Source organism: Micropterus dolomieu, linkage group LG04, assembly GCF_021292245.1.
Source record: "Micropterus dolomieu isolate WLL.071019.BEF.003 ecotype Adirondacks linkage group LG04, ASM2129224v1, whole genome shotgun sequence".
Lineage (NCBI taxonomy): Eukaryota > Metazoa > Chordata > Actinopteri > Centrarchiformes > Centrarchidae > Micropterus > Micropterus dolomieu.
The window spans coordinates 24,896,939-24,916,082 of record NC_060153.1 but is presented as its reverse complement, the minus strand read 5'-3'; the positions used below and the strand labels follow the sequence as shown (position 1 = coordinate 24,916,082).

The following is a 19,144-nucleotide window of genomic DNA, read 5'->3' as shown; positions in this document are numbered from 1 at the left end:
CAATGATCATGGCCCTGCACTGTGTCCCTGCATGGGCTGGTCCTCCTGCAGCCTCTCCTCCGGGAATGCTGATAAAAGGTGGGCAGGAAGAACGCTGCAAGGACGGAGAGTCTCCCACCAGGTCGTCCTGAACATACTTCACCAGTTATCAGCTGTAAGTGTTTTTTTGGTCTTTGGCCTCTTTTATCCCTGCATGCTGACTCATACTCCTGACAAATAGATTTTCTTGTCAGACAGCATTGTTTTCTTTTTGACGGAAAAGGAATGAGGAATTAGATACGGCTTCTGTGGTTCCGCTGCTGAGGCCAATGTAAGCAATTTGATCTGTGTGTTTCATAAATCACAGTTTCTTATTTAACTGAAGCAGACTGATATGCTTTGTCAGACATGAAATTGTGACCTCTCACCCTCTCTGCCTCATAGAGATGGCTGCTTTTATTACCTTCTATTGGCTCCACCTGGGGTATGTCAGCTTCAGGCTGCAGCCAATCACAAATCACCTTTATGCATAAAGAGAGCAAGAGAGCATGTTGTTTAGTGAGGTAGGAGGGAGAGAGGAAGTGTAGGCTTACATGAGACACATACAGCAGTGGTTGTGGTTTGTAATGATTGTGTTATCTTCCACTTCTGGTTTCTTTGCATAGGCGTGTTTACTTTCAGTTCTGGCTATGGCTAAATGTCGTGTTCTCCATTTGCGCGTGTTTAGTTCTGCTGTTTACTGAACGTCTGATTCACTTTCTTTAAAGATGGCACTTACACTGGTATCCATCTTAATTGCTGTTGTCCCTGTGGCCTATTGCTATCCTACTTCCTTCCAAGACCTGGAGGAAACTAGCAGTGAGTATTAACTTTTGTAAAGTACTTTGTCTATGAGGTCTTGCTCCTCAGACTCTACTCCTGAAATGTTGTTTCATGTTTATATTACAGAAAACAGAACCTCCATTAAGTTCCTGGCTGTAGGAGACTGGGGTGGAGTGCCTTATCCCCCCTACATCACTGCTGTGCAGAAGGCTACTGCTCGAGAAATGAGCAAAATAGCAGAACAGATGGGAGCTGACTTTATTCTGGCCCTTGGTGACAACTTCTACTACAAAGGTGTGGACAGTGTGGATTCTCCTCGATTTAAGGTCAGTTTAGCAAACTTGATGTGTCTTTAAAATGACAACTGGGGGAAACAAAACCTGATAAAGTAACATTGTAGAGGTAAAACCCTGTTTTCTCTTAATCTTGTATAAGGACACATTTGAGTCTGTGTACACTGCGAAGTCTCTCAGAATCCCCTGGTATGTGATTGCTGGAAATCACGACCATGCAGGGAACGTCAAAGCCCAGATCGACTACAGCCACAAATCTGACATATGGTAAAGTGTTTAAAAAGATGTGTCTAAAGTTCAGACATCCTTAAATCTTAAAGGGATGAACTTGTTGGCATTGTTGCGCTCTGTTCTTAGGAAGTTTCCCTCTTACTATTATGAGCTGGACTTCCACATCCCCAATACGGGGAAGACCTTGACCATCATCATGCTAGACACCATAATACTGTGCGGCAACTCCGACGACTTCGCGGATGAGAAGCCCAGAGGCCCCCTGCATGCAGTGGATGCCAACCGTCAGCTGACATGGCTGCAGGAGAGACTGGCTCTGTCAAAGGCAGACTTCCTGTTGGTGGCCGGCCACTACCCTGTGTGGTCTGTGTCCGAACACGGGCCCACAGAGTGCCTTCTTCAGAGGCTTAATCCTCTGCTCATCAAATACAAGGCCACTGCTTACCTCTGCGGCCATGACCACAATCTGCAGGTTTGTGTAAATATGAACACTCTTTGTATAAATCTGCATGGCCACCCTGCCTTTAATCCCATCTTGTCTTTGCCCCCTACAGTACATAGAAGATTCTGGTTTGGGCTATGTTGTGAGCGGTGCTGGAAACTTCCTGGATCCTGATGTCACTCACTGGAACAGTGTTCCCAAAGGTTCTGTGAAGTTCTTCAGCGGCCAAGCTTCAACGCTGGGAGGCTTCGTCCATGCAGAAGTCACAAAGAACCAGATGATCGTGACCTTCTACCAGGCTAAAGGCACTTCTCTCTATCGCACGGTCCTCTCTGAAAGGAACTTTGAGTAGACTAGCTAACAAAGGAATTTAATTCAAATTTAATTACATACAGCATTAGTAAGCAGTGTAGTGTGAGATTGGAGTAATGGCTGTTAATCCTGTGGGTTTTTAAGTTTGGCATTAATATTTCAAAGCAATATCTGCGGCTTTTAAATTTGTTTTTACATGTAAATTTACTGTATGATAAAGGGATGTGGTTTTTATTTTTTTAAGAGTGTGGGGTTTTTTTTTTTTTTTTTTTTTTTTTCATCTGCAATGGAAAACTAATCTGTTTCTGTACAGAAATCTGAAATAAATTCAGGTGCTGTAGTAAACTGTTTTGATCAATGTGATTGTTTGTCAGGTCTGGAATGTGACTCAATTGTGGCCTTAATTTAAACCCATCCGCACCTGGTGGCTGCTGCTCTTGTATTAAACGCTTAAGTTTGACTGGAAATGCCTTCACATTTCAAAAGATTATGGGCTCTGTTCCTCATCTGCACTTCATTCCCCCTGCGCTATACTTGAAATGCTACATGTACACAACATTTCTCTGCAAAAACATTACAGGAGCCACAAAGCACATGAAATGATATAGTAGATTTGCTCACATGATTCTAGGTGGAATGCAGAGTCTGCAGTCCATTCAAGTTTACTAGGATGTCTATTGGACAAACGGTGTCTTGCTTTGTCAGATGACTGCTTATTAAGCATATACCATGAACTTGCAGTTATGCACATCAAAGCCATAAAATGGATTACTGCAATTCCTTATCAGGCTGCTCAAAAGTCCATTAAGGCTCTTCAGCTGATCAAGAATGCTGCAGCACGTGTTCTGACAAGAACCAGGAAAAGTGTTCACATTTCTCCTTTTGGCTTCCTGTAAAATCCAGAATAGAATTTAAAATCATTCTTCTTACCTACAAAGCTCTTGATGGTCAGGCACCATCTTATCTTAAAGAGCTCATAGTACCTTACTACCCCACCAGAGCACTGCACTCTCAGAATGCAGGGTTACTTGTGGTTCCTAGAGTCTTCCCCCTAGTTGCTGGAGAGGTGCCAGTTCACCTCCTGGGCACTGCCGAAGGAGGCCTTGAGCGAGCCCCTGAAACCCCAACTGCTCGGGGCGCTGCACTGAGTGGCAGCCCCCTCACTCTGACAACTCTCTGTGTGTTGCTATGGGTCCCGTTTGTGCATGTGTGTGTATTTCGGACCTGTGTGTAAAAATACTTACAGTACTTATAATAGAGTGAAAACATTGAGTTTCCCCTCGCGGGATTAAATAAAGTATATCTTCTATCTTCTTCAAAAGTAGAATGGGTGCCAGAGCGTTCAGCTATCAAGCTCCTCTCCTGTGGAACCAGGTTCCGGCTTGGGTTCAGGAGGCAGACACCATCTCCACATTTAAGAGTTGGCTGAAGTCTTTCCTCTTTGATAAAGCTTATAGTTAGGGCTTCTGCCTCTTAAAAGGAAGTTTTTCCTTGCCTCTGTCGCCTAGTGCTTGCTCTTGGTGGGAACTGTTGGGTTTCTGTAAATAACATCACAGAATATGGTCTAGACCTGCTCTTTTATGAAAAGCGCTCTGAGATAACTGTTGAATTGAACTGAATTGAGCAAAATCCATGATGCAGGGATGAGAAATACATGAGAGCTGTATTTTAAAGAGGTGGTATTATGCTCTTTTTCAGATTCAAAATCTCATTTAGGGGTTGTACCAGAACATGGTTAAATTTTCAAAAAAACACCATATTTTTTGTCACACTGCACATTGCTGCAGCTCCTCTTTTCACCCTGTGTGTTGAACGCTTCGTTTCAGCTATAGAGTGATACATCTTGTCTCTAAATTATCTTTGTAGGGAGTTGCGCAGTTCCTAATGAAGGACTACTAGCCAATCAGAAGCAGAGAAGTGCGGGTCAGTGAGAAGCCGGTAAACACGGCTTCATTTCAGCTGTATATGTTGCCGACCAGCTTGGCAACATGGACTGGAGCAAGAGTTTCAGAGTGGTGAGTTGTTAATCTGTAACAAATGTATTTTTCATCCATAAAGTTTTAACTGTGCCTCTACATTACAGTAACAACTTTATGTCCCTTGACTGCCTGGAGGGTAGCTAGTGTTTGGAAGAGAGAGGAGAGGTGTGTGTTTTTTTGAGTGCGTGTCGGAGTAGCCGCTTGGTGAGTGTTATATGAGGCGCATTTAGCTTTCATCCCTGTGACGTCACAGGGATGAAAGAGAGTTAAAAAGCCAAAAAGCATAATACCACCTTTAAAACCCATTTCAAAGTACACAATTTCATTGCTATTTGCAAATGTCTCAAACACAAGAACTATTGTAACAAATTTGGATGCTATTGCCCATAAATGTGCAGTTACATGCAGTAGTTTTATGCTTGCCATATTAGAAGCCTGTGTCCTGAGTTGACAGGGTTGGCTGCTGCTGACAGACAGGAGAGGTCAAGATTTGCACAGTCACTGCTTTTTTGTCCATCACAGAGAACCACCTGGCCTGCCAACAGAGGATTAGGCTGAATGACGGCAGATTGGCAGTGGCTGCAACCAGGATAAACTCAGTCAACCAATGACAATTAACCTGAGAAAGCAGGGAGCAGAGGTCTAGAACAGCTATTTTTCTCCTCCCTCCTGCTGACATGTTGAATTATTTAGCTTTTCTGCCTTTATTGTCTGTAGGATCTAAGCAGTTTTCACCTCCAAGCAGATCTCATCTTTTCATTCTGCATCAAGAAAATAAATGTACAGTATGTACACTTCACGCAAATAACAACTGTGTTGGTTAATAGGCTCACAAATACCCAAAAAGGCCAGGACACGCTGTAATGTCTTTTTGTATTATGTATTGAAATGCCATAGAGATTTTTTTCCCCTTGCGTTTTTCATGTCTTAACCACTGTCTGGCTACTGTAGCGTTACTGACTGGTGTGTTGTCCTGATCCTATTAGGATGAGCTCCAGTCCGCTGGTGTCATGCTTCGTAAGACAGAGAGCTGGACTGACAGAACTGAGTCAATGCCAACAAGAAATCGGCAGATAAGCTGTCACCTGAGGATAAAGGACAGGTAAGGATCACTTAACCCTGACTGACTCCAGAGTCAGGTTAGGTCAGACAGACCAATGATTAAACACTATCTGAATTTACAGAAATCACATGTGCATGACCTACCTACTCAGCACCAAATGGCAGACAAAGTCAGTGAGTGAACATAGTGGAGTGTTTAGCAGCTACAGAGACAAATATTACCCTCAGCAGTTTGGCGAGACCAAAACCAGAGCTAAAAGAGAGTGAACATTGGACTTACATTCTCCAGGTTGCCAGAAACAACTCCAGATGAATGATAATGTTGCTCCGTGACTGCTGGGTGTGTAAATAAGCAGCTGGTGTTGCTAACAATTTTATCAACTTAGAAAGTAATTTGTCAGTGTTATAGTTACAATTTGTTACCGCTGCCCTCAAAGTGGCAAAAAAATCAGTTGTTGCAGGTTTAAATGTAAGCTGTGATCAGAAAATAGCTGCTACTGGTCATCGTTTTTATAGATGAGATTTCAAAGCAAAACGGGAAACCTTCCCACCTTCAGTAATCCTGCGCTCACATGTTCCACTTCAAATCCAGACAACAGCTAATCCTAAAATGTCTCTTGACAGTGGTGAGCAGAAATGAATGGCTGATTTCACAAGCATCCATCCATCGTCAACCGCTTATTCTGCGTACAGGGTCGCGGGGGATTTCACAAGCAGTTATACTTCATTTTCTCATTTGCTTGTTGATTATGCTGTCATACAATGTGGAGTTATTATTCCAAGAATGTAGTGTAGGATATGCACGGGTACGTTCTGAGCTTTGGTTTGACCTAACTGACACTGAAACCTTAATATAACCTAAATATAACGTCTTTCTAAACTCCGCACCCAACACTAGACAAGCATTGCATCACATAATTTTTATAACCTGCAAGATTGCTTTTAATAGCACAGAAAAAATTAAACAAACTTTTAAACCTGGGGTCAACTAGTACACTGAGAAATCCTGCAACCCAAATACTAAAGGTCAGAAGCTACCTTAGAAAATAAATAAACATTGTGTGAAATGTGACATTATTACTCAGGGTTAAAGTGAGGGTCTGGAACATTCTGGTGTATCGCCTCCTCACAGTCTTCTTTGAGCTTATCTGGCTCCACCTTAAGCCATAACCCCTTTGCACCAATTAGAGAGCTCCAGTGCTACCAATGCATCTCCCACAGCATCAGTGGGCGTTTAGAGTGCTATGATCTCCTGCCTCAGGAAATAAGATTAGTTAACTTATTATCTTCCCTCAAGTCAGAACTGAAAAATACATTTTTTTTAAACTACATTTAAATAGAAACTTGATTTCTTAAAATAAAGAGTGCAGGTGTTGATTTATTTGAAACCCACACATTGTTCCAAAGAACCAACTAAGTAAGAACTAATGGGAAGTAGAAGAAGAAATCTAATAAAGAGAGAGAGGAACTTTACTTTTGGAAATCACGCAGAAAACACAAAAAAAGATATTTCTCATGTGAAATAACCAAAACTGTTATAACTTGGCAGGAAAGTCCGTGTTGGATGTCAACATAGAGCCCTCTGCCCAGATCTCCAATGCTGTCATGCAAGACCCACATCCCACACACAATACAATCATGCTGCTTTGGACTTAAATCAAACCCACTCTGCTGCACTGAGCTCTCCCTTCCCCACTTATCACTGACTCCACGCTTCCTTTCTAATCTTCACTCAACACTCTTCCCTCTTGAAACTCCTGGATACAGCCTGGATGCAATTAATCCTAAAACCAGAATAACCATGCACGTTTCTGAAGTTCGTCCACTGAGATTGGGCTGCTGCAACTCATTATCTAATTCCACAGCTCAAAAGTAATGAAAGGATGTTGTATTAAAGGCTAAGCTGCTCATGTAATCTTCTCTCCCTAATCTCTGTCCCTCACTGAATACAGGCGCTCGGGGTTTCACAGATGGAATAAACAGTGTTAACTCAATGCGACTGCCCCAAAATGATCTAATATAAAAAAGACAATGTTAATACTTTGATGTTTATCCAGAGATGGACAGTGAAGGTGGAACAATCTACTTTTTATCTATGGGCACAACAAATAAAAAATAAATGAAGATGCATGTACTGTGTGTGTGTGTGTGTGTGTGTGTGTGTGTGTGTGTGTGTGTGTGTGTGTGTGTGTGACGTCACCGCCTTCATGTGCTTTTAATATCCCAGGATTTCTGCATCTTAGCCAATATCCTGCTTAAAATGGACCGTGGAATCTGTCTTTTTGAGTTGCGTAACAGTTTTTTTTAATGCCAACAAGCAAGAATAGAGTGCTACATGCCTTCTGCAGTTACACCCTAAACACACACTGTCATATTTTAACAGTTTAACAGAGATGACTCCAGTGAATCATATACCAATAATAGGCCATAATGCAGTACCTATGTCACACACAATGCTTTTTTTTCACCGATTTAATACAATTCACTTTCAAATACTCAGATTCTTAAAAAATAGGATTTTATTGCTGGATTTTAGTGGTTTACTTAGCCAAAAAAGATAAGCAGAGATGATCACTCTATTTCTGAGGCTTCAATCACACAGTCATGTGAAAGGGGTCATCTCCAGTAATTGAATTAACTTCACCCTATTAGTTACTAAGTTAGGTCAATCCTCCAAGGGACTGGAAATACATTTAGCTTTGGAATAAGACACACAAGTGCTAGCAAGCATTATCTTAGTAGACACCAGTATTGAGCTTTATTTGACACAAGAACTCAACACAAAGACATGGTTCTCCTGTAATGTGCACACTGCTGCCTTCATTATTCCTCTTCAAGTCTGAATAATACATTGGGGAATCACTTAGTAAATCAGTGAAGCTTTAAGACATGATTTTGACTGTCTCTGTCATTGACTGGAGTTAAAGACACATGAAACCAAACATTTTAATTCTGCATTGTTTTATGTTTTACGTATCTGAAGTTCGTCGAATCATGGTAAAGAAGGTAAATAGTAATGACGCTAACTTGGCACAAATCCACAGGAAAAGTGAAGACCGTCTGTCCCAGTGTGTGTGCGCCAGGCCCTTGGTCAAGTAGACCCACCAGTTACTCCGAAAGAAGTAAATCCATTCAGGTTGGCCTTGATCGCTGCTTGTGTATGATTCCAGTCAGATTTGGATTTAATTCTCTGCAGGTCATATGATGTTGCTGGATTTGTGACACTCGCTGATTTTCATCAGATCTTCTCAGAAATTGCTAAATTTGTTCAAATTTTTTCCTTTAAAAAGTAGATTGGGCTAAAATGGGGTTCAGAGGTGAAAACAAGGAGCTAAAGATGCTCAACTAAAGATGAAAAGCAAAGCAAGAGGGGGGAAAAGAGCAGTTAAAAGGAGATGCACCATATAAAAACAGTTTGGGATCCTTTACTTTGCCTCATGCGTCACTCTCCCTGGGAATTGGATGACCGTAGGATGGGCTATTGTTGGTGAGGGAGGTGGGAAAAAATGAAGGTATGTACGGGATGACGGTCATCAGAGGGCTGGTCAGCGGGCTCTCATTTTGGTGACTCATGGGGATGATGACGTCGTCCTGGTCCCACACATGGAAGGCATTTGGGTGGGAGAGGCTGAGGGCAGGTGGCATATGCAGAGGGCTGACTCCTCCCCCCTCTCCATCTTTTTTCAGGTCCTCATCCACTGGGCCCAACAAACAGTCTGTGGACGGATAAAAGTCGAGGGATGATAATGTAACAATTTATCCCAACCGCCCCAATCCCAGTTAATCTTTTTTTAAAAAGCCCATCTGTTTTTTGTTTAATCATGTCAAACACATTTGGTTAATTATTGCTGCACATTTGCTTCACCTCCTAGGGGTATGATTCCCATTTAAATTTAACAAAATTCAACACATATCCACAATGTGATGACAAGCACGGTACATTTACCCTTTCTTAGAGGATATGCACCCACAGCACAGTTTGACAGGCTTTTGACAATCTGAAATACATTTTTGAGTACATAATCAAACAATAACATGTGTATGGAAGCTTCAGTGCATCATGTCATTGCAGATGTGACATTAATTTTGTCAAAATTCAGTCAGTGCAGATGTCTTGATGGTAGATGATGGATCAAATCCCATTACTATACCTCAACAGGTTAATTTTTTGCCTTCTCAACAAATATGTACTATATTGTCTATATTGTCGAACTTATATTATACTTTTTTACTTGATGAGTAAGACTAGACAGCACAAAATGACTAGATTGTTAAGCTTATGAAGAGGTCAAACAGAGTTCTGATATATCTGATATATAGCTATATATATATATAAGACAGCTACATCTCATAGGTTTGAGTACCTGTTATATCCAGCATGAGCTCTTTGATGAGGTGACCCACGATAGCGTAAGCAACAGCAACCACGACCAGAGCAGCCATCAAGAGGTAGAGAACAGATTTAGGTAGCTGGATGAGGTCCCTGGGAGGAGGCTTGTACTCCTTGTACAGAGGCTCCCCATTATGAACCAAGTACATGAATGAAAGTCCGCCACTGTCTGTGTTGTTAAAGCTGTCCATATTCCCAGAGTTGGAAACTCCACTTCGCCCAGTGAGTAGTAGTTATTCCATTTTATTCAAAGTGATGTTCCAAAGAAATTTGATTGATCCACTCGCCCTATAATCCAGAGAGCCAAAGTCAAAGTCTACTGCTTACAGTAACAAATTATATATTTATATCTGACCGTTTAATTAACTTTAATATTAGGCAGATGGAGTGTGATGCAATTATATTCAACTAGCCTTCTGAATTTACCCTTTTATTAACATACAATGGATACTTTTCTGACACTTTAGCAACATGAAAATAGGCCAGTACATTCACCCACCTGTACGCAAGCATTTGCAGCTTCCAGATTAAACACAGTTGGATCTTTGCAGTGCCGGTTCACCAACATGTTTCTACACAGCGGTTAATTGCTTTCATTAGTATCATACTGGATATCATCAGTTCATCCTCCACCAGACATCAGAACATTTCAGACAGCCTCTGCGCTTCTCTGCGGTGTGCTGTGTCCTCTATGCTGAAATAATCCAGACTAGTGGGTGGTGACACAGAGAGGCAGAGAGATGGGAAGGGAGAGATTACATGTCCAATCACAGCAGATCATCAACCCCTCATCCCATCCCACACAGAATACTTAATCCACCACAATCACTGAGTGAGTATGTTCTCCCCTATAATGCTCATACCTATTAAACCACTCACACACATATATAAAAAGAAAAAGAAATCTCAACTGACTGGAAAGGCTTAAACTGCCCCACTTTTGGCTTTGTCTCTTTTCTACTAGGCCTAATATAATATCTCATATCCTCTCATTGGTCTGTGTAAAAAGATGATACAGGAGGTTTTCTGTCCATATTCTAAATATAATGGGTGCTACATTAGTTGAATTTGTTGAAAACATTGTTAGAAAGCAGCCAGTGCATTGAGGTACTCAAAATTTAGTATTTCCATTTTCTGCTAAACTTACTATTCACCTAATTGATCTAATAACAATAGAAATTAAGTGAAAATTAGTTTAACGTTTTAAAAATTTTTTTTTATTAATTTCAATAACACAAAAATAAAACTGGTAAAGGGACTAGTACAGGGCTATATATTGAGTGTTTTCATAATTTAACGTTAACAGTGTAACGTTATGCTTGTAACGTTAGTATTTGTACACGGAGTTGCAACTTGAACTTCTTCCACTAATTTACTGCTAACCAGGTGAGAAAACATCTAACTTCGTTTTAACCATACTGTATATAAATATATTATATGTAGTCCATGAGTTTTATAAAATAACGTTAAAACACAAAACATATAAAACAGGTTGCTTGGGTTCGGCTACTACAGTCACTGCCTAGCTACAGTAGTTATGTTAGCTGCACTTAACTAACGTTAGCTAGTGACTGCAGACGTTTGCTAAGTTACGCTTATTAAACAGCAATCACTAACGCAGTGTTTGTGTTGGTGGCATTACAAGCATGTGTTTGCTGTGTTGCTGTTGCCTATATATATTATGTGGTCTGTCAATGTGATGCTAAATGTAATGTTACATTTTACAGCCAAGTGGGATTAGCTAAAGCGAAAGGTGTGTGTAGCTAGACGTTAAGTGAGAACTGAGCCTTTTGCTAACGATACATTTTACTCAGAATGAGTTAATTATGTTCCTAGAAAATAATATTTTTTCACTAAGGTTACATGTGTTAACAGCTGTTTCTTTTTTTTATTCAATTCACATTTAACTGCTGGCCCCTGCAGAGTCAAACTGATCAAAATGGATTTTTTCTTTGAGGACCTACCAACCACCTCACAGTCCACTCCCAACAGCGATCATGGAGAGTCACAATCGGTAACATTTATTAATAATACGGATGTCATAATGAATAAATGGGAAAATAGACCTTACAATAAATACTTGTTCACACAGCACATCTTGTGTGTTGCCACAGATTTTAATTGATTTCCCAGAAGTAACATTTTGTACTCACAAGATCAACATACATTTTTATGGGGGCTGTTTTTTGGGATCTGTGAAATCATACTTGCACAGTAACGTTAAATGTTTACTGTAGGCCATTGCACACCTGTTGATGATGGAAAACTTTAGCTGTTTTTCCCCACTGTCTTTCGCAATACAGACAGAAGACATAGACTATGACTCATCAAGAGGGAAGTCATCAAGCTTGAGCTTGAGCATGACTAAGATTCAAGAGCAGCAAACCAGGTACACAGTTACCTATACTGTCCCTGAAGTGATCATTTATGTAGTGGCTGCTTTTTCCTGAGCAGTAACCTACTATCCACTTGCCCCAGGACGAACAGCACACTGTTCCTCAATAATTAAGCCATTTAAGTTATAGCCACATTTAGCATGTCAATATCTATTGTAGCTCAAGCATCGATGAAATCAGCAGGAGAGTGCAGGATCTGGTTGAAAAGGTCAATGACAGCCGCACTAGTGACCAGAAAGTGATGGACGGCTTTCAGGATAAGCTTGTGGAGAAGGTAAAATACTTTGTGCTTCTGATCCTATTCTGCAATGTACATACTTACCAAACACTCCTTTAATGATGTGATGTTTGGCCTGAATGCACTTCATGCTTTTATAGTGAATTGATACTATTGTTCTTGTACTGTCCCTGTCCACAAATGTTGTAGTCTGGTAAATGGTTAGATTTACCCCCCCACACACACACACACATTTTTATTCCCTAGGTGTCAGAGATGTGCCAGCAGATGAAGGAGCACATGTACACAGTCTACGAAAAGAACAGTAATGACATGCAGGTGAAGCTGCAGGAGGTGTCAGAGGTGCTGGAGAGCTGCACTAAGCTCAACCAGGAGCTCCTGGAGGCCAGCCAGGCACTGACAGGTCTGAGAGAGGCCCTGGCCATAAGCCAGTCCTCAGAACCCTGATAAACCAGATATTGTCTCATGTCCGTATTATTTTGAACTAGTTAATGTGTCATTTTGTTTAATATTATATTGAGTATTCGGAATAGTTGACCTTGTCTAGATTACTCATTTTCCCTTCCTCTTTCTCCAAGAATACATGGTTGACTATATCTTTGTTTTCTGGACAGTAGTTCATGTTACAACCCATGACTGCAGTCGAAACCAAAAGCTGAATCCATGTTCCCTTTGTGTATCTGCTTATTCAATAAATAAAACTACAACATTTTATATTTGTTATGCTGACCTTACATATTGACCAAAGACATCAAATGGGGGCAGTAATAGATGACTCCCACCCATAATCTGAAAACATATGAGGTATTTGGGATTTATCCCACATGGCAAAGCTAATGCAAGGGCGATTGAGTGTACTGTGTGTTTTGACACTTATAAGTTTGCCCTGTGAGGCCATGATTCTCAGAGGCCAGTTGAACAGGTAGTACAGTACAAATCCACATAAATGTCCATTTCAAGTAGATGATCGAGAACATTTACTGTCCAACAGTGAAAGCCTGCAGTCCCGTGATAGCTCTGCCCAGGATCAAGGCATGAATGTCATGAGTTCCTAAAATGAACAATAAAAAAACATAAACAAGTTGTTTTCACATAACTTTCACAAGATACTTGTTAGTAAAAATCATGATATTCCTCAGAAGTTATTTTTTCCAAATTTTCCTTTCTGTAACCATGCGATTTTCATGAATTTAATCAAAATGTAGACAGAGTTCTTGAATGTGTAAACCATAGACGTCAACCTCTACTAATCTGTACACTGCTGACCTCTAGTGGTGGATAAATACAACTAAAGTTTGAAATCCTTTTCACTGCAATATAGCCTTCTGTTTGTACTTGGTACTTAAAATGGTGAAAAAAGACTAGGTGTATCCACTGATGCTTGCCTACCCTCGTATGTGTTCACGGCCTCCAGGTTCATGACGTGTCGGATGATGTGGTACTCATCTGCGATCCCATTTCCTCCCAGCATGTCTCTGGCTTGTCTGGCAATATCCAAAGCTTTGCCACAGCTATTCCTCTTTAGCAAGGAGATCATCTCTGGTGCTGCTCTATTAGGAGAATACATACATTAAAGGAAAAGCGATTTAACAGAAGAGAGGACCTGTGGTTAACAGAGGCCAACACAAACACGTGAAGGACATTTAAAGACAGAAAGGGAAGACTCACTTCTTTTCATCAATAAGTCTTCCCAGGGCCAGACATGACTGCAGCCCGAGGGTAATCTCTGTCAGCATGTCAGCCATTTTCTTCTGCATCAGCTGATTCCTGGCCAGTGGCACCCCAAACTGGATTCTGATTGGAGGGTAGAGAGACTTGGAAATCAATCCTTCTCTTAAAAAAAGCTGAGGCTGGCATAACATGAGGAGACTATCTGGATATATGCGGTATGATAATGCTAATGTTCACACTTTTTCCACTGGATGTCTATAAGGTCCTGGGACCTTGACTTTATACTGTAGACAGAATATCAGGTACCTGTCCAGAGTGTACTGTCGGGCAGTGTGGAAGCAGAATTCAGCAGCTCCCAGAGCTCCCCATGCAATGCCATACCGGGCATTGTTCAGACAGCCAAAAGGACCCTGGTCACAAAGGTCAACACAACAAAAGGAGTGTAAGCACATAGTAACATTAACAGACAACATTTATTTGGTTTCAGTTAAACTTCATTTAACAGAGCAGCCACTTACAGCTAGACCAGAGACGTTGGGTAGTAGGTTCTCCTGGGGAACTTCCACTTCATCCATCAGGATCATGCCAGTGGCGGACGCCCTCAGTGAGAACTTGCCTTCGATCTTGGGGGTGGCAAAACCCTTCATTCCACGTTCCAAGATGAAACCCCGCACTCTGCCATCTTCACACTTAGCCCACACCACTGCGATGTCTGCCACGGGGGAATTTGTAATCCTAGCAGAGGAAGGAGAGTGAGTAACAAGACAAAAGACCTTTGGTAATGAAGAATCTCAAACATTAACTGCATGATTACACATTTTAGTAGTTGAATTTAGTTTAGTTTTAGGTTAAGTTTTCAGTTTTAACTGACCTCATATCTATTACTAACCTACCCCAAAAGACAGGAGCAGTAGGGTAACAGCAGCACTAAAGTAACACTTAACATTTTAAACTACCTTATAGTCCACAATTAAAGGCTACCCTGGGACAGAATGGTTTTTCCTTGTTCTCCATTGCAGCACTGAGTAAAATAGGACTTTAAGTAGTAAAGTTAATTGTTCTTTATTTTGTTGACATATAATTAATTATTCCTATTATATATGTTTTCCATAGTATATCAGAGTTCAAGTACAAGTTAAGTCAAGCTCAGCACTGAAACCAAACAACCATCTTCTATGGTGGCATCTAACGCACAAATCAATGTCCAGGACCCAGTATCTTCATGTTTGTCCCATTCTAATAGAGATCTTTGAGAAAACACTATCAGGAAAGCCAGTGCTTCTTGTGTGCATCTGTGTACCTACCAGGTCTTGGCTCCACTGATGGTGAAGGTGCCACTGGATGGGTTGTATTTGGCCTTGGTCTCCATACTGCTGGGATCACTGCCGTGGTTGGGCTCTGTCAAGCCAAAGCAGCCCAGGATTTCTCCACGAGCTGCAAGACAAATGGAAACACAGGAGGGCAATCTTGACACCATGTTTTGCCATTTTTAAAATGTCATGTCCAAATGCAAAGAAAATATCCCTCTCACCAAGCCGTGGCAGGTACTTCTCCTTCTGGACCTCTGTGCCGTATGCATTGATAGGGTGCATGACCAGCGAAGACTGAACACTCATGACTGACCGATACCCACTGTCCACTCTCTCAACCTCTCTGGCAATCAAGCCGTATGCCACATAACTAGTGCCTGCACAGCCGTACCCTGCAGGGTAAATAAAACAGTGTAAAGCAAACTAATTCCAAACATGACGAAAAAGGTTGTAGTGTACTGAAGACGTTGGCAGAACTAAGACATAAAAACATACAGATGGCACATAAAGATCTTCATAATACTGCAGAACAAAGACATCCAATTATTAAGCAAATGTTTTGTATTATGTTGGACAAATGAATGATAACATACTTTTGTTTCTGTTTACCTTTAATAGTTGGGCCTAAGACGCCCAACTCTCCCATCTCTGAGACAATCTCACGGTGGAAATCTGTAGCATGGTGCATGTTGGGATAAAAGAAACTGAAAATCAAATATTTATCCAAAAATGTAATTACTCTGTGCTATGCGGATATTTTTCTCCATATTCTACATTATAAGAGATTTAATGCACAGACACAAGACTATAAACAACAAAAACTTCAGTTCAGGTTCTTTGAGCTTAACGGAAGTTAGTCTGTATAGTCCAACACAGACAGAACTCCTCTGTGTGCTCTGATCATGGATGTGTGCTTTGCTTACGTTCATGTCTGTTGGCCATGAGGATACGGGGCATGAGTTTCTCCTGGCAGTAGTCGCGGAAGGAGTCCCGGATCATGATCTCCTCCTCAGTCAGCTGACCCTCCAGATTGAGGGCGTCCCGCCAGTTGAATGGCACCTTGGCTGAGGGCCAAAACATGTATCCACACACACACACACACACACAGGTTATGTCATTGTGATGTGGTAACAGAATGTGTGAAGGGATCTGGACAGACCAGGCTCTCTCCATTAAAATTTCACTTACGTGCCTTTGCCGGCTTTTTGATTTTCTCCACATCTAAAGGAAGAAAAATACAAGTGTTGAGTTTCGTGGGTCATCTTACACATACTTAAACAACTTATTTTCACCTCCTGTATGTTTCCTACATTGAGAGATTTCCTTAAAGACTGTCAGTCCAAACTTGGTCTTACCATTCTTTCTATACATTAAAAGAATGAATAAAGAATTTAAAATGTACCTTGGGGAGCTGCAGCAGCTGTGCCCTGGGCTCTGGACACTGTGACAGCAGCACATTTTTGGCTGTTTGAAAGCAAACAGGTGACAGCACCTCTGAGAGCCATATGTTTACTAAACATGAAGGAAATGAAAAAAATATATAGTTGTAATATTTTTTGCAGGCACATTTCCCAGTTTATGACAGTGTTATGTGACAATGTTATATGTTGAGTTGCCAGACCAAGCTTGTCAAAATATAACACATTACAATTTTCTTTTAATTTTTTATTTTCTTTGTTACATAATGTAAGGTGCTTTGTAGTTGGCTACACCATTTTTTATTATTATTGCATAATTATAATTCCATGCAGGACACAAAATAAAAGTTTGGATATTGATTATGCACTGTGTTAGAATACTATTTTACATGTTTTCTCTTCTGGATACAGAGAAACAACTGTAGCCTCTTAATCATGTTTGACATGAACAAAAAACAAAGTAGCAGCTCTTGTGAGCAATGTTTAAATATCCTAAATCAACTAGTCCAAGCAACAATGTAAACTTTTGGTAGCTTTTTTTTAGGAAACCCTTAAGTCTAAACCTCCATTTGTACAGTACCTTTTTCTTCTGGGCTGGTTTGTCTGATGATCCGATGACTTTTCCGCTGTGATGTGGGCGATCAAAGTTGCTTAAATAATATTTCGCCTGGTGCAACGTCATAGGGATACGTAACCTTAAACATGGGAGCTCTTTTCCTCCATGCTGGTGAGGCAAAAGACACTGGACCCGTGCGCGACAGATAGTTGTGCAACGCATGAAAGTTATGCAACAAACCTCGAATTGCAAAATTAAATATATTAAATACACTTGGGGAGTTTAATTGTCTGTTGGGTGTGTTTTATGCTGTTCCAAGTACAGTGCACGGCATATTGTTTTAAGTTCTAGGAGGTGTGTGAACTAAACTTGCAACACATTTCCACACTCAAAATGGCGTTTATGGACGGCTGTGGGACCGGGGTGTGTCGGCCCACGCCCCTACAGCTCATTGGCTGGTATATTGAGGAACCCAACTTTTGTAAGTGACACTGCCCCTGACTGCCGCAGCAACAGCTATCAACAGTTTTTAGATCTACCAGTCTTAAAGTTGAGGTTATGGTTATTTAGTCTACCTTTGATGTGCTGACATTGTGAGGGAAATGTTTTGTAGGTAATATATTTAAGGACAGAAAGAAAGCAAAGACAAAAATTGGCATTTTGTCTATAAAATGTGAAAACATTGGCCTCATAGCCCCTTGGATTTTAAAGAGAAAAGACAGATGACCTTTAGAATATAACTTTGGTATTGTTCTGGATGAGCTATGAACCAATTAAACCACTGACATTAAATCAGTTGACATTGTCAAGAATAATGTTACCAAGAAGCTCGGCAACATGTAGGCCTATTTGTTTGTTTGTTTGACTGATTGTCTGTTGTTTTAGATACCTAAAATGATTCTATTATTTTCTTAAGAAACCTGATAACATTTCATACCTTTAAATTATTCATTGCTTTACCGACACATCTACACATGACACTTTTGTGGTCAAAGGTGTGGCAGAGCTGTTACCTGCCACAGTTTCCCTTCCAGCCAGTTGATTACATAAAAATATGTGATAGTCTCTCCTAAATGTTTGTCTTTCAGAGACATTATTCATTTTGGTAGGAATCGAGTTTGTATATTTGTTTTGTTTTTGTACAGCACAGGTTGCTGTAGTGTCTGTAAGAGCTGAGTGGAAGACAGAAAATAGCAAGACAGTCTTTTCTGTGCTTTGGCCTGTTCCATCTCATGAAACTGTGTTTCCGGATGGTAGTCGGCTTAACTGTATGATTATCTATTGATTTCTGTAAGTAAATTACAGGGTATCCTGCTCCTGTGATCCACTGCTTATGAACTGAAAATGTGTTTCTTTTATAGTAAAATAAACACTTTTCCCTCAAAGCAGTGGAGATTTTGCTCCAGTGGTACATAAATGTGACAATAGCATGCAATAAAAACCTATAGGAACATTGAAAATTGTATTTAAGTCAATATACAGAAGTATAATATATATATCGTATTTAATAATGTCTATGTTAAATGTTGAGCCAATTTTGACTACGTTATATAGGCTTATATTACCACTGAGCAGTGATCAGTGAACACACTGATCATATGCTTTGTGTGAAAAAACCTTAATCATCAAAGTAGCTGTAGGCCTACATGCGATTTATAGCCTATACAGTGGTGTAGAGGACATTTCCCTCTCAATTATAGAGAAGTATAATATGGCAGAAAATACTTACCCTGAGTAACAAGAATCTCTAATTTGTTCTCAAGTAGCCTATAATTATAGATGAGCCGATTTGATTAGCCTTTATTGTCCCCGAGGGACAATTTCTTTTGCAACAGTCGTTAAAACACATAAAACATACAATAGGTGTTGTCAGCATACAGTAAAGCCATGAAGACCATGAAATTTAGAGCACTATATATCCTTAACTCCAGTATTACAATATATGTGCAGCAACCAGGCATACAGTTTGTTTAAAAACCCAACAGCTGATGCAACCTACTTTGTTATTTTTCACCACTCCTTTGTCTCACAAAAAACAAACAAAA

At 40.5% G+C, this 19,144-nt stretch overlaps 3 protein-coding genes across 6 annotated transcripts; 2 read left to right on the top strand and 1 right to left on the bottom strand.

The window, feature by feature from the left end:
* The first annotated feature begins 532 nt into the window (after positions 1–532).
* acp5a (acid phosphatase 5a, tartrate resistant) lies at positions 533–2,547 on the top strand. 2 transcript variants are annotated; one of them, XM_046047483.1, is made up of 6 exons: positions 533–598; positions 747–837; positions 928–1,127; positions 1,237–1,361; positions 1,452–1,797; positions 1,880–2,547. In XM_046047483.1, the coding sequence occupies exons 2-6, from the start codon at positions 747–749 to the stop codon at positions 2,117–2,119; spliced, it is 1,002 nt and encodes a 333-aa protein (XP_045903439.1). In that variant the 5' UTR covers positions 533–598; the 3' UTR covers positions 2,120–2,547. The 2 variants fall into 2 exon arrangements, with proteins under 2 accessions (XP_045903439.1, XP_045903440.1); XM_046047484.1 differs by lacking the exon at positions 533–598 and having other exon boundaries at positions 605–837.
* A 7,771-nt stretch (positions 2,548–10,318) lies between these two features.
* syce2 (synaptonemal complex central element protein 2) lies at positions 10,319–12,856 on the top strand. 3 transcript variants are annotated; one of them, XM_046046566.1, is made up of 5 exons: positions 10,319–10,342; positions 11,434–11,524; positions 11,814–11,899; positions 12,066–12,180; positions 12,391–12,856. In XM_046046566.1, the coding sequence occupies exons 2-5, from the start codon at positions 11,450–11,452 to the stop codon at positions 12,589–12,591; spliced, it is 477 nt and encodes a 158-aa protein (XP_045902522.1). In that variant the 5' UTR covers positions 10,319–10,342; positions 11,434–11,449; the 3' UTR covers positions 12,592–12,856. The 3 variants fall into 3 exon arrangements, with proteins under 3 accessions (XP_045902522.1, XP_045902520.1, XP_045902521.1); XM_046046564.1 differs by lacking the exon at positions 10,319–10,342 and adding an exon at positions 10,740–10,896; XM_046046565.1 differs by lacking the exon at positions 10,319–10,342 and adding an exon at positions 11,153–11,263.
* On the bottom strand, positions 11,590–17,526 carry gcdha (glutaryl-CoA dehydrogenase a). Its single transcript, XM_046046563.1, has 12 exons — positions 17,124–17,526; positions 16,528–16,637; positions 16,314–16,346; positions 16,049–16,189; positions 15,735–15,797; positions 15,347–15,517; positions 15,120–15,249; positions 14,334–14,550; positions 14,122–14,225; positions 13,813–13,938; positions 13,534–13,694; positions 11,590–13,195 (listed from the first exon to the last, which is right to left on the bottom strand). Exons 2-12 carry the CDS (start codon positions 16,628–16,630, stop codon positions 13,122–13,124), a joined length of 1,323 nt encoding a protein of 440 aa, XP_045902519.1. The 5' UTR covers positions 16,631–16,637; positions 17,124–17,526; the 3' UTR covers positions 11,590–13,121.
* Positions 17,527–19,144: the final 1,618 nt, after the last annotated feature.

What these genes read in the sequence shown, in the direction of transcription:
- acp5a (XM_046047483.1), top strand. Translation starts at nt 747, where the DNA reads ATGGCACTTACACTGGTATCCATCTTAATTGCTGTTGTCCCTGTGGCC. An exon ending in TGGATTCTCCTCGATTTAAG is followed by an intron (nt 1,128 to 1,236) that starts GTCAGTTTAGCA and finishes ATCTTGTATAAG; the next exon opens with GACACATTTGAGTCTGTGTA. An exon ending in GCCATGACCACAATCTGCAG is followed by an intron (nt 1,798 to 1,879) that starts GTTTGTGTAAAT and finishes TGCCCCCTACAG; the next exon opens with TACATAGAAGATTCTGGTTT.
- gcdha (XM_046046563.1), bottom strand. Translation starts at nt 16,630, where the DNA reads ATGGCTCTCAGAGGTGCTGTCACCTGTTTGCTTTCAAACAGCCAAAAA. An exon ending in CCAACGTCTCTGGTCTAGCT is followed by an intron (nt 14,226 to 14,333) that starts GTAAGTGGCTGC and finishes CTTTGTGACCAG; the next exon opens with GGTCCTTTTGGCTGTCTGAA. An exon ending in AGACTTATTGATGAAAAGAA is followed by an intron (nt 13,695 to 13,812) that starts GTGAGTCTTCCC and finishes TTCTCCTAATAG; the next exon opens with AGCAGCACCAGAGATGATCT.
- syce2 (XM_046046566.1), top strand. Translation starts at nt 11,450, where the DNA reads ATGGATTTTTTCTTTGAGGACCTACCAACCACCTCACAGTCCACTCCC. An exon ending in ATCATGGAGAGTCACAATCG is followed by an intron (nt 11,525 to 11,813) that starts GTAACATTTATT and finishes TTCGCAATACAG; the next exon opens with ACAGAAGACATAGACTATGA. An exon ending in AGGATAAGCTTGTGGAGAAG is followed by an intron (nt 12,181 to 12,390) that starts GTAAAATACTTT and finishes TTTATTCCCTAG; the next exon opens with GTGTCAGAGATGTGCCAGCA.